At 42.2% G+C, this 13,565-nt stretch overlaps 1 protein-coding gene across 1 annotated transcript in view; it reads right to left on the minus strand.

The window, feature by feature from the left end:
* Positions 1-13,565, minus strand: part of LOC135200165 (phosphatidylserine synthase 2-like) — a 180,857-nt gene that overhangs the window by 153,970 nt on the left and 13,322 nt on the right. Inside the window, exon 2 of the mRNA XM_064228523.1 lies at positions 11,062-11,229. Coding sequence (XP_064084593.1) covers positions 11,062-11,225 — 164 coding nt within the window. The 5' untranslated portion in view covers positions 11,226-11,229. The remainder of the gene's footprint in view (positions 1-11,061; positions 11,230-13,565) is intronic.

A 13,565-nucleotide genomic window follows, 5' to 3' on the forward strand; every position in this document is an offset into this window, starting at 1 on the left:
TTGACAACTTGCTGAACTGTGTCCTCAAACCCATGGAAATCATTCACAAATTGAGGACAAATTTTCTTCCAGACACCATTCATGTTTGTTTGCTTAACCTCCTCCCAGGAATTAGCAATGTTCTTTACAGCATCAAGGATGTTGTAGGATTTCCAAAAGTCCTTCAGAGTCAAGTCCTTCTTGGTTTCAGTTGCCTGTAAAGCCATAGCAATTGTCCTTCGTAGGTAGTAGGCCTTGAACGAAGCAATCACTCCTTGATCCATAGGCTGTAAAAGGGCCGTGGTATTAGGTGGAAGGTAAACCACCTTGACATTAGGGTTGAAGTCTCCCAGCTGGGCAGGGTGTCCAGGGGCATTGTCCAGCACTAGCAACACCTTAAAGGGGATACCCTTGGAGGCGCAATACCGCTCCACACTTGGAACAAAATGGTTACGACAACCAGTCCTCAAACACTGCAAGTGTCACCCATGCCTTCTTGTTGGACTTCCAAATTACTGGTAGTTGACCCTTCCAAATGCCCCTGAGTGCCCTTGGATTTTCAGCCTGATACACAAACAAGGGCTTCAGTTTGAAGTCGCCAGCAGCATTACCCCCAAGAAGTAAAGTTCGCCTCTCCTTGCTGGCTTTATGACCGGGTGCTGACTTCTCCTCCTTGGCGATGTAAGTGCGGTTAGGCATACGCTTCCAAAACAAACCTGTCTCGTCTACGTTAAACACTTGCTGAGCAGAATAACCCCCCTCCTTAATTATCTCAGACAACGCTTTAGGAAATTCACTCGCTGCTTTCTCATCCCCACTAGCAGCTTCACCTTGCACTTTAAGGTTATGGTAATTGGCCCAAGCCTTAAATCGCATAAACCAACCCCTACTAGCCACAAACTCTTCACTTTCACTTCCCTCCCCCTTTTCTTTTTTCAACGCTTCAAACATCTTTTCGCCTTCTCCTGAATCACCATAAGGCTGACTGGGATACGCCGTTGATTTTGGTCTTCCAACCAAAGCACCAATAACCTTTCCATTTCAATTATTAGACCACTACGCTGCTTAGTTATCACTGTCACTTTCATAGGAGCAGATCCTTTCACATGTTCAACAATGCGCTCTTTATCTTTGATAATGGTAGCAACGGTCGAACGGCTAAGGCCAAGCGAGGGGCCAATGTTTGTTGGCGTTTCTCCCTTCTCAGATCGCTTTATAATGTCCACCTTAATTTCCATGGTGATGGCCTTTCTTTTCTTCGATGCACTACCATCAGAAGAGTCCGCCTTGCGCTTGGGAGCCATAACAAAGAGCAAAAAGTTACAAAAACGATACAACAAGAGGGAGAGAGAGGCAGTGTAAACAACCAAAATGGCGTATGGGCGAGGAATGAGCGTAGCGAAGCGACGCCGTCCTCTCCCCCACAAAGCGTATTCTTCCGCCGTGCGCCCGGAACTAGTTCGCGTTTGTTTACGTCGCTTACGACGCTAAACCGCGTAAGACGGAACGACGCAAAATATTATTTTTATTTTTATGGGGCGCGTTTGTAACCACGAAACATCGTATATATATATATATATATATATATATATATATATATATAATATATAATATATAGTATATATATATATATATATATATATACAGGCAGTCCCCGGGTTACGAACAGGTTCGGGGTTACGACGTTCCGAGGTTAAGGCGCTTCTCAATTATATTCATCAGACATTATTTCCAGGGTTAAGACGCCAACAACGCTCATCTGGCAGATGAAATAGGACACCAAAAATGCAAAATAATCAATATTTTAAGGTTTTTTCATGAAAAATGCAATAAGAATGCAGTTTACATAGTTTTCAATGCACCCAAAGCATTAAAAGTAAGGTTTTCTTGGGATTTTTTACGATGTTCCGGCTTACGGCGCGTCTCAAGAACCGAACCCCAGTCATAACATGGGCACTGCCTGTATATATACATTATATATATACATACACATATACAGTAAAAACTTGCTTTAACAGACCCAGAACCAATGTATACCGGCTTAAATGGGCAAAATCTGGCCAAGGGTAGTATAGCCTTAGACAACTGTTAAAATCACAAAACTATCTGTGTATAGACTAGCTTTTGCAACAACAGGTATCTTACAAAATTGGGTATGTAAAGATGTTATGAAAAATGCTGTTTTACTTACTGTAACATTAAAAATTCAAAATAAACAAAATAACAAAGACGATTCTATTTTGTGTTTCCTTAAGCACACTGCCTAAAAGGAAAAATTATATTTTAATGAGAAAATAAGGTTTCACATATACTTACCTAACAATTACATTAGCTGTACGCTTTCTTACCTGGCAGTCAAAAATTCAAATTCCTAGCGGCGGTAGCAGCGCTGCCATTGTTTGTGTAGGTGATACAGATCCCGCCCATTTTCGGGAATACCTGGTACTGCTGAGCTAGATTTAGACTTCAATTTGTTGAGCCGCAATGTCCATCTGTGGGGAGGAGGGAGGGCTATGATTATGTAATTGTTTGGTAAGTATATGTGAAACCTTATTTTATCATTAAAATATCATTTTCACATACATGACTTACCAAACAATTACATTAACTGACTCCACATTACCCGGAAGGTGGGTATATGGACAGCTTTATGAACAAAAATAAGTCATGTGCTCACATTATATATAATGTCTGCAGTACCTTACCTTGTGAGAGAGCAGCTACAGGTAGATACTGCCTCTGGTCGGCGCTCTCATCACAAGTAGGAGACGTGGCAGTAAAGGCCAGGGTCGTCCCTACTAATGGTAGAATTTTTGCAATCATGAAAGTTCACCGATGATTGACAAAAAACAATAATAATTTGCCCTTGCCCTGGGCGAAAATACCAGATCAGATAAAAAACCATACAAAACCATCACCTACACTAAAAACCATATGGTACCCTTAACCAGATATAAGAACTGGTGGGTACTTCAGGTACATGTACCCCCAGGCTTCCCACAAACTCAAAAAACCTCAAATTCAAGGCGAGGAGATAGTAGAGGGAAAAAACAGTCCCCCCCTATGCTTCCACTCCCAACACCATTCCCGCTACTGACAACGGTCCCAATCTAAAGCAGTTTTCGTAAGTAGTTTCTACCTCCTTCAAATAGTGCGATGCAAACACCGATTTCGACCTCCAGAATGTAGTTTGCATAATGGAGGATAGAGACATATTCTGTCTGAAAGCCAAAGGCGTTGCTACTGCACGAATCTCATGCGTCTTCACTTTCAGCACCCTAAGAGCATGTTCCCGAGTTTGGGCATGCGCTTCTCGGATCAAACTCCTCAGGAAAAAGGACACTGAATTCTTTGAAAGAGGCCAAGACGGGTCTTTCACAGAGCACCAGAGTCGGCTCTCCTCTCCTCTCACAGTTTCCGTCCTAGTCAGGTACAGTAGTACCTGGAGATACGAAATTAATCCGTTCAGAGGCGCCCTTCGTATCATGAGGTTTTCGTTTCTTGGACCACATTTTACATGTAAAATGGCTAATCCGTTCCAAGCCCTCCAAAAACACCCCAGTAAATTTCATAATAAAGATAAATTGACCTATAAACAATGAAATACTGCAACAATTTGGACCATTCAATACCTAAATTAATAACAAAATGCAAAATAACCTGTAAATAAAGTGTATTAGTGTACATGGTATACAAGAAATACTGTACATAAAATGTGGAAGCTTACCTTTCGAGTGAGGCTATCTCCGAAAGTGGCGGCAGAGGAGGAGGAGGAGGACAAATTATTGCACTTTATGAAAAGCGGCTAGAACATCCTTAATTTCTGCGTTTTTTTTTTTTTCTTTTTTCGATTTTTAACTTTTTAAAAATTTTTTTTTACTTTAGTAGATTTTTTTTTTTTTTTTGTTTTTTTTTTTTTTTTTTACAGAATTTCAACTTCATCACCACTTTCAACTTTCTGTTTTTTATCACTTGGTTCTTCCTTTTTGCTTACTCCTGCTAATGCTAAAGGCCTCTTTAAAAAATAACGATCCAAGGAAGATTGCTTCTGCCTACTTTTCACAATGTTCCTGAAATGACTCAGGCAAACATCATCGAACTGCGCAAGCATACGACCTGTGTGAGCCTTTTCGGGGTGTCTTTTTTCTATAAACACGTAGTGTTCATTAACGGCTGCCCGTCTTGATAATTATCTACTAATTGTTGCACCTCATGACTCTGTTGGCCCTGGTGTCCATCAAAACCCTGTTCAACCAAATGCTCCTCTGCAACTGATTTGGGTACTGAATGTTCGGCTGCTGACCTTCAACATAAACTGCAGTGCCTTGATTATACTGGTATGAATGTTGTAAATGATTGGTCAACACACTCTGTTCAGCAGGGAGTGGAGATTCTACCAACCTTGCAAAGTTTCCAGTTATCCCATGAGAGACCTTGATCACTTATCCCAAGTGAGAGATCTTGGTCACTTATCCCACGAGAGAGATCTTGGTCAATCATATCATATATGTCGTCACTCAAGAGGTGCTCTTCTTTTTCCATTTTCTGTGAAAAGATATGAGAAATTTTTTTTAAAAATACACATTGACGATCCCGAAACGAATACCGCGTGCGTACTATAACAATGCTGGTACCGAGTGGCTGAGGCACACCACCACGTACATAGATGCATGATGGGACGAACGCTGGCCAATAGGAGAGAAGGATCTCATGGCTGCGACTAGCATCAGGAACCAATGGGAGAGCAAAAGGATAGTGGCGAGTCTACTAAGTTGGCGGCGCGCGAGTTTCAAAATTGTTATTGGTGGTTCGGGCGAATCTCGGACTTTACAGAAACCTTTCGTATCTTGAAAACTTTTCGTATGTAGAGCCGTTAAATTTTTCGTATTGGCTTTCGTATCTCGAGTTTTTCGTAAGTTGAGCCTTTCGTATCTCGGGTACCACTGTAGTGTCGGATGGCTCTGACCGGACACAATGTACGTTCCTCATCTTCGGACCCAACTAAGTATGTTAGGTTCTTTATCTTGAAAGAACGGGGCCAAGGATTCTAAGGATCCTCATTTTTAGCAAGAAAGTCTCTTACGTAAGAGCAAACTGCATTGCCCTGGGCAAAACCCACTTCCTTACTCATCGCCTGCAACTCACTTACTCTTCCCGCTGTGGCTAAGGCAACTAGGAATAGTGTCTTCCTAGTTACGCCCCTCAAGGTTGCAGAATTCAACGGTTCGAATTGGGGGCCGTTGAGCCACCTTAAAACTACATCCAAGTTCCATTCCACTTCTTCAGGCTTGAAAATCTTGGAGGAACTAAAGGATCTGATCAGGTCACTGATGTCCTGATTTGACGAAATGTCGAGGCCTCTATGCTTGAAGACCAATGAAAGCATGGCCTTATATCCTTTAATAGTTGAAGTGGCCAACTTCTTGGTGTCCCTCAGAAATAACAAAAATTCCACAATTTCTGTTATAGATGTCTCAGAAGAAGAGATGCTATGTCGTCTGCACCATGACCTAAAAACTCTCCACTTGGACTGGTAAAGCTTGGCAGAAGAGCTTCTTCTGCAGCTAGCAATAGCCTCTGACGCCCTTTACGAAAACCCTTTTGCTCTGACCAGGTTCCTGACAGTCTGAATCCTGTCAGGGCCAGAGCGGACAACCCTTGGTGATATCGGTTGAAATGGGGTTGTCTGAGAAGCGATGGATTTTGTGGAAGTAGTCTGGGAAAATCCACCAGCAGATTGAGGAACCACTCTTTCCTGGGCCAGAATGGCGCTACTAGGGTCATTGTCACATTCTGGTGCAATTGAAGCTTGTTTAAGACCTCTCTTATCATCCCGAAGGGAGGAAAAGCGTAAACGTCCAGTCATGTCCAATATAGCAGCATCACATCTGTTCTCCACGTTAGTGGTTCTGAAATCAGAGAGCAGAAAATGGGAAGGCGATTGTTCCTCGATGTGGCGAACAGATCTATCGATGGTCTTCCTCAAAGCTTCCAGAGGTCCTGACACACACTCTTGTTCAGAGTTCATTCTGTTGGTAACACCTGATTTACCAGACTCAGTTCATCTGCAAGTACGTTCATTCTCCCTTGCACGAATCTTGGAAAAAGGGTGATCCTCTTCTCGTTCATCCAGGTGAGGAGATCTTCGGCTATCTTGTTGAGAGAGAACGAGTGGGTCCCTCCCTGCTTCCGTACATATGACAACGCTGTGGTGTTGTCCGAGTAGACCGCTACGTTTCTTCCGGTGACTAAGTGGTCGAACACTTGTAGCCCTAAGAGGATGGCCTTCAATTCCTTCCCATTGATGTGCAAGGTCTTTTCTCGTTCTGTCCACAGACCTGACACTCTCTTGTCTCCTAGGAGAGCTCCCCATCCGCTGTCTGAGGCGTCTGAGAAGAACTGCAGGTCGGGGTTCGACACAACTAGGGAGATTCCTTCTTGTAATCTTTCCCTCGAATGCCACCAACGAAGATCCATCTTTATCTCTTCCGTCAGGGGAAAACTAGTGAGTCCGACTGTGTCTCCCGAGACCAATTTGTTTTCAGGAAGAACTGAAGCGGCCTCATTGTAGGCGTCCTAACCTGACAAAACTCTCTACTGAAGCCAGATTCCCGAGTAGGCTCATCCATTCGAGCGCTGAGCAGGGGCAAACCAGAAATTGCTGGACTGTCAACAGGCAGGACTCTATCCTCTTCGGGGAGAGAAAAACCCAAAAAGCTAGAGAGTCTAGTATCATCCCTAAATAGAGAATCCTCTGAGTTGGAATCAACTGGGACTTCTCCGTGTTTACTATGATACCCAATTGTTGTGTCAAAGTAAGTGTCTTCTCCACGTCCTTCACACACTGACGCCTGGATCTGGCTCTCAGGAGCCAGTCGTCTAAGTAAAAAGCTGTGTTGATCCCCATCAAATGCAGCCACTTTCCCAGAGGAGCGAGAATCCGAGTAAATACTTGAGGGGCGGTTGACAGACCGAAGCAGAGGGCTCTGAACTGGAAGACTCTCTTTTTAAGATGAATCTCAGGAACTTCCTGGAGTTCTGATGGATGGGGACATGGAAGTATGCATCCTTCATGTCGAGAGATACCATCCAGTCACCCGGTTGGATGGCTGACATTACCGATCAACTAGTTCCCATTCGGAATTTCGTCTTCCGGACGAAGGTTCAGAGCGCTTACATCCAACACAGGTCTCCATCCCCCTGATGCCTTGGGGACTACAAAGAGCCTGTTGTAAAACCCTGGGGAGTTTGTGTCTGTTACTTCCTCTATGGCCTCTTTGTTGATGAGCTCTTCTACATCTTTGGCTAAAGCCAAAGCTCTTGTTGATCCTGTCGAGTATGCTGTCAATCAGACAGGTGTATTGGACAGTGGTGGATCCTGCGTGAAAGGGATCACATATCCCTCTCGAAGCACCTGAATTACCCACCGTTCTGCTCCTCTTCGACTCCATTCCTCCCAGTAGTCGTGCAGTCTTGCCCCCACGGGTGTGTGAAGGACCTTCCGATCATTTCTCTGTCTTAAAGGAAGGTTTCTTGGTAGACTTGGAGGTGGTTCGTAGATTAGTTCTTGGTCTCTGCTGCCACCTCGACTTACCTCCTCGAAAGGGATGTTTTTGTAGAGAAGAAGCTTTGGCTCCTGTCGCTGGAGGTTCCTTAGGTCTTCTCGCTGACTGAAAAAGAAGATCATTGGTGGACTTTTTCTCAAGGTCCGACAGCACATGCTTGATGGTTTCTTCTGGAAACAGGTGAGATTTACTCAGGGAGGAGAACAACAAAGCAGATTTTTGGTTCGTGGTTACTCCTCGAGATGTGAAGGAGCACCATCGTTCTCTCTTCTTTAGTACTCCCATAGTGAATAGGGCGGCCAATTCCCCTGAACTGTCTCTCAGTTCCCTGTCCACACAGGACAACACATTGAGCCAGTCGGCAGAAAAATCCTCATCTAGAGACTGGCAATCTTCAATTTTCCTGGCTAACGCTGCAATAGTCCAATCCAGAAAACTGAAGACTTTGATCAACTTGTATAAGTCCCTCACCAGGTGATCCAACTCGGGTGAAGAGAACAACACTTTCGCAGCCGAGAACGCTGCTCTTCTGTGAGAGTCCACAAGACCGGAGAAGTCTCCTTGGGAGGAGGCAGAAATTCCCAAAGAAGGAACTTCTCCTGTCGCATAAAACCTGTAGGTTTTATTCTGCAGCTTCGACGGAGGATCTTCTTAGCAAGCCACTCTCCTACTTCCTTCAGTGCTTTCTTCGAGGACTGAGAAAGAACTGGTTTCGGTAACCACGAAGGCGCTGATCTCCTATCCTTCACAAACATCGACGGAGGTGAAGAAGGCGAAGCTGGTTCAAAAAAGTCCAGATAAGTCTGTAAAAGAAATCTTAACAGACTAGAATAAGCAGAAGAGGGCTTCGAATCCTGGTCTTGAGTTTCCTCTTCCAATAGGACGGCCGATACCTCGTCTTCCTCTTCCGTCTGGTTCGTTGTCTTCTTTAAAAAGACCATCAATTCTTGAAGTTGATGTTTAAAGGGACCCAAAGCGGAATTCTCTAGCAAGGGTTTGGCCTTCGCATCATCCTTAGGCGAAGACAAAGTTGTGGCTGTCATACGGCTCTTCTTCGAAAACGAACGACTGGGAGTCGAAACCACACGAAACGTATGAGGCAAATGAGTCGAAGCAGCTCGAGGCGAATGAGGCAAACGAGTCGAAACCGCTCGAGACGAATGAGGCGAACGATTCGAAACTCCTATCGATACACAACGAGGCGAGGCAGTCTTGCAAGCGCGCGAGAGCTGTAACGCACGTAAGAGTCTGACTCCGTCCGAAGTTACGCTATCCGAAGAGGACTGATGATCTTCCCGGAAAAACTGGTCTGGTGCGAAACTGCAGGAAGGTTGTAGACTCCAGTGCTCCTTGGATTTCTTAACAGGCGGCGACATCCCTCTCATACGCTGGGCATGTCTCTTCAAAGGAGGCGACACTAAATCACTTCACACTTCTCGCCTCAACACAGGCGACTGCACTTCTGAGTCGGACAACAACTGCGCGTCACTGATATCTACGTCTTTCCAGCAGCGTTTCCTGGGCACTCGCGAGTCAACTACGTCGACGGAGTCGGCGACTGACCGTGGGCAAACTCCCCCAGTCTCCCTTCGACCTCTGGTATATCTTCTCTCGGGAGCAGGACAGGGACCTTCGTCTAGGAGAACGGGGAACGGACAGCCGCCTCCTCGGACACGACACTGACACTTGGCCTAACACTGGCCTTTTCACTTGACTTCTCTACGAACGCACGAAACGACATACCCAAATCCACAACGGATTTTGCCAAGAACTCAAATTTCTTGTCCATCTTGGACTCTAACAAGGAAATGGTGTTGGGATCGGAAACATGGGATACCTGGTCTGGAGTAATTAGTACTGAAGTTGGAGGACTATCAATAGGTGAAATATTCGATAAAAGTGGAGAAGATAGTGACGGTTTGTTTGCCTCTAAAGGCACGGGAGTTGTCTCTACTCTAGTTTTACTACCCGCTCTAAGAGCTGCTCTCCTTTTCCTATCTTTGTCCATCTTATCCAAATGAGTTTGAAAAGTCTTCCAACCTTGTTCATCTAAACTACGGCACTCATCACAAGTTAATTCCTTGCTACAGCACTGACCCCTACATTTAACACATTTGGAGTGCAGATCGTAACATAGTTTAGCTAATCTAGTTTTGGAGCCACTGCTGCAAAACCTAACTGAAGAAGAACTAGCATCAGACATCTTCGTAATAACTTGTTAATAACTAGGCAGCAGACTGATGAAGCAAAAAAGCTACCCAAAAAATTGTACATCACCAAAAAGAAAAAATCCACAATGGCGACGAAAGTCAACAACAACAAACCACCTGTGTTACCCCGTGGCCGGCAGAAAATGAATTGAAGTCTAAAGCTCAGCAGTACCAGGTATTCCCGAAAGTGGGCGGGATCTGTATCACCTACACAAACAATGGCAGCGCTGCTACCGCCGCCAGGAATTTGAATTTTCGACTGCCAGGTAAGAAAGCGTACAACTAATGTAATTGTTGGTAAGTCACTTATGTGAAACATTGTTTTGTTTACATTTTATCGTCGCCACAAACACGTAACAATACGATAATTCTAAATTACAATTTGCTACCAAAACGATAATGAATTTTTAGTGAAAAATTATGTTATCCTAAAAGTTATTCCTATTGTAATTAGTAAACTACCATTATAATTTTGAAAGGATACTGGTAAATAACGTTGTGAGCGCTACCAGAATTCGATGTTTACATTTGTCAGCTGGTTGGCCTCGCATAGACAAAAGCTGATTTAAACCAATAATATATAAAGTTAAAATGGTTTTATTACCTTTATTATCAGTTCTTATCATGATGTGAATCTTTTCATGTATATCAGTGGTTATTGCATCTGGGCTGAGGCTTAGCCTACCAATAAACATTACTTAGTGCACAAAATAACAATGCTTCACTTCAATGGACAATCGGCTTTAATGGATAACCTTTCCCTTATCAGTAAGTTAAAATGAGGTTTCACTGTATATATGTATATTACGTTCTATATACTAATAATAAATATAAAATATAATTATATATATATATATATATATATATAATATATATAGATATATATATATATCTCTATATCTATATATCTATATATCATATATCTATATATCTATATATCTATATCTCTATAGATTCTATATATATCCTATATATATATAATATATATATATATATATATATACTATATATATATAATATATATCTATATATATCTAAAATATATATATATTATATATTATAATATATATAATTAATATATATAGATATATAGTTAATATATGTATAATATACTACATTACATAGCAACTAATAATATAGCATGGAAAACATATATTGGTTCAACATCCTCAACGATATCAAGTGTTGTTAAACAGTGGAATAAATTATGACTAAACATGTTTAAAGGAATACAACATCAGAAAAGCTTTTTTTCTGTATAAGTTTGTAAAATTACCCTGGTAATGAAGCTGTTACTCTATACTTACCAAAAGTAAGTCATGGTGCCATCATCAAAAAAGCTTTTGTCCTCCACCTTCTCTCCTTCCCAGTCGTGCACTGGACGACTGGGAGTAACTGGAGAGAGTTCTGGGGAGGAGACATCAGGGGAAATTCCCCCATCCGATTCACTCAATCGCTCTGTTCTTTTCATCTTTCTGTGAGGAAAATAAAACAAAATCTGATAATCCTATATTCAGGATAATCTGCATTTTTCTATACGTAATAAAAACCTTGACATATCATAGAAATATAGTACCTTCAGCAAAAGCAGCTATGGTCACTGAAGTTGGTAACAAAGTATTATAGTTCAAAAGTATGATCATTTAAGCTATATTTTCTTTAAGTAACAGGTTGCTGAGGTGGTAGTATTATGAAAAAAGATTTCCAGTTTGCTTATCCAAGAAAAATATAAAGTATTTTTTTATTTCAACAAGGATAAAAACTTTCAAACTTTATGTAGACTTAATTCTTAGCTGGGTGGTATTTTTTGGAGAACACAGTAGGAGATTCCTGTAACCACCTGTACAGCCTGGCATATGTAATGTCAAGGCTGACAAGGCCCTAAGACTTCATTTGACTTTTGTAGCCGACTCACTCAAAGGCTATTAAACTCAGATTTTATGTATGTGATGGGAAAACCAGTTTTAAATTTAGCAAAATTATCAAGTAGACCCAGTATTAATAATGCAAATAGCCATACGTAGCTTGCATAAAGATACATAAAGGAAAAGAGAAGAGTACCAGTCATCCAAGTTTCATCCAACTTTTAATCATTGTAAACCTTAGGCAAGATGGTATTAGTTGAGCTCAGATAGCTAAACTGTTGAGCAGCTACCACAAGTCCAAAGAAGTTAGTATCCAAGGACTTGTGGGTGGTAACAAGTGGTAAATATGTTCTGGCACACAAATGCTTCTAATACCTAGGTAACCAAAGAGTTCTTCAACAAAGCAATGCCCTTAACTTTGTGAGCACTTATCTGATTATTCTTACACATACTTAAGTCATTAACTCTCAGTCCTAGGAGGTTGTGTCCTGTGTACGTATAACAAAATCTCACAGGCCACACAAGTATCTACGGTAGTTGTTGTCATCACCTACAGTCCTGGAAGGAAAGGAATTGAAACCCTCTTGTAACTAAAGTCAGAGTTGGTAGGTTTTGAATCTTTGTTAAGAACAAGAAAGGCTCAACCCTCTTAAGTGTCACATTAGGTAAAAAGGGACAATACAGTTCACATAGCTTTTGGTCAATGGTAAGACTACCACCAAAAAATGATGAAAGTAACATATCCAAAGCACCCCCCATAAGGTCATACAGCACCTTGGTGAGACTACAAAGTATACTTTAAGTCTTACATCTCACCGTTGAGGTTGAGCTCAAGAGGAAAACAAGGTTATTCAAAGCAATAGACATTTACCAGAGAAAGACAAGAACTTGTCTCAGTGATAAACAGATAAGTCAGGAACCTGTTATACAGTATTATGGTTCTGACCAGGACATCCCTTCCATGACACCAAAATCAGATGATGGTCCACTTCACTTGGTACACACCTCTTGTGGACCTATGAATGTTGACCGACATCTTCCGTGCAGCCCTGAAAGAAAAGCTACTTTCTCATAGGAGCCACTGGATGGTCTGCAGCTGGAAGCAACTTCACAGAATGATAGCTGCTAAAGCAGCATAAACCAAGAGTATCTTCCTCAGTACCTAAAGGATTCCATGAGAAGCTACTGCAAACTGGGATACCACCAAGCTTGTGACCAAAAGGAAGAAAACTGAGGAATCCTGAGACCAAGAGTAACCACCATGTGAATGATAATATGATAGATCAGGGTAAACAGGGAAAAGCAGACAGGAAAGTTGTAACATGTGTTGGAAGGCATCCTCCTGTGTATCACATGGGTTTGGGACAAGACAGCAGAACACCCTGAGCTTTTTTTTTATTCCAGAGACAGCAGATGGTAACAAACAATTTAGCTATGGTGCTTGTTTCTGTTGAGACAGGAGCTTTACTGACATTTCCCTGAATTTGCTGATGTTTGAGCCTATATAAAAGGATCTCTGATGCTATGTTGATCGAAATGTGCAAGTATCTTGCAGGCTGCATTGACTACAGATATCCATTTTTTCCCAATTTCCAGGGCTCCTTTCTCCAGCCCTGGCAAACTTTGCCAAGAATGAGAAAGATTATGATGATCCTAGAAAAAAGCTGGGATTGGAATCAGCTGTGGAGAAAGGGGAGGGCATCAGTCCTTGAACAATAGACCATAGCTAATCTGAAAGACACAGACTACCTAGGACTCATGCCCATCACTGGACAATTGCTGGCACTTTGATTAGGAAGAGTACTGGGGACCTGATGAGGCTTTGGAGGAAGGCTGCCTTTATTCCAGCCCTGATCACATTGGTGCTGCCATCTAAAAGACATAACTGTAGTTCCCTCTAAAGATGGCTAAGGGACTTTAAAGAAACTGCATGGGGGATAATGGAG

The sequence above is a fragment of the Macrobrachium nipponense genome, chromosome 26 (genome assembly GCF_015104395.2).
Source record: "Macrobrachium nipponense isolate FS-2020 chromosome 26, ASM1510439v2, whole genome shotgun sequence".
NCBI lineage: Eukaryota > Metazoa > Arthropoda > Malacostraca > Decapoda > Palaemonidae > Macrobrachium > Macrobrachium nipponense.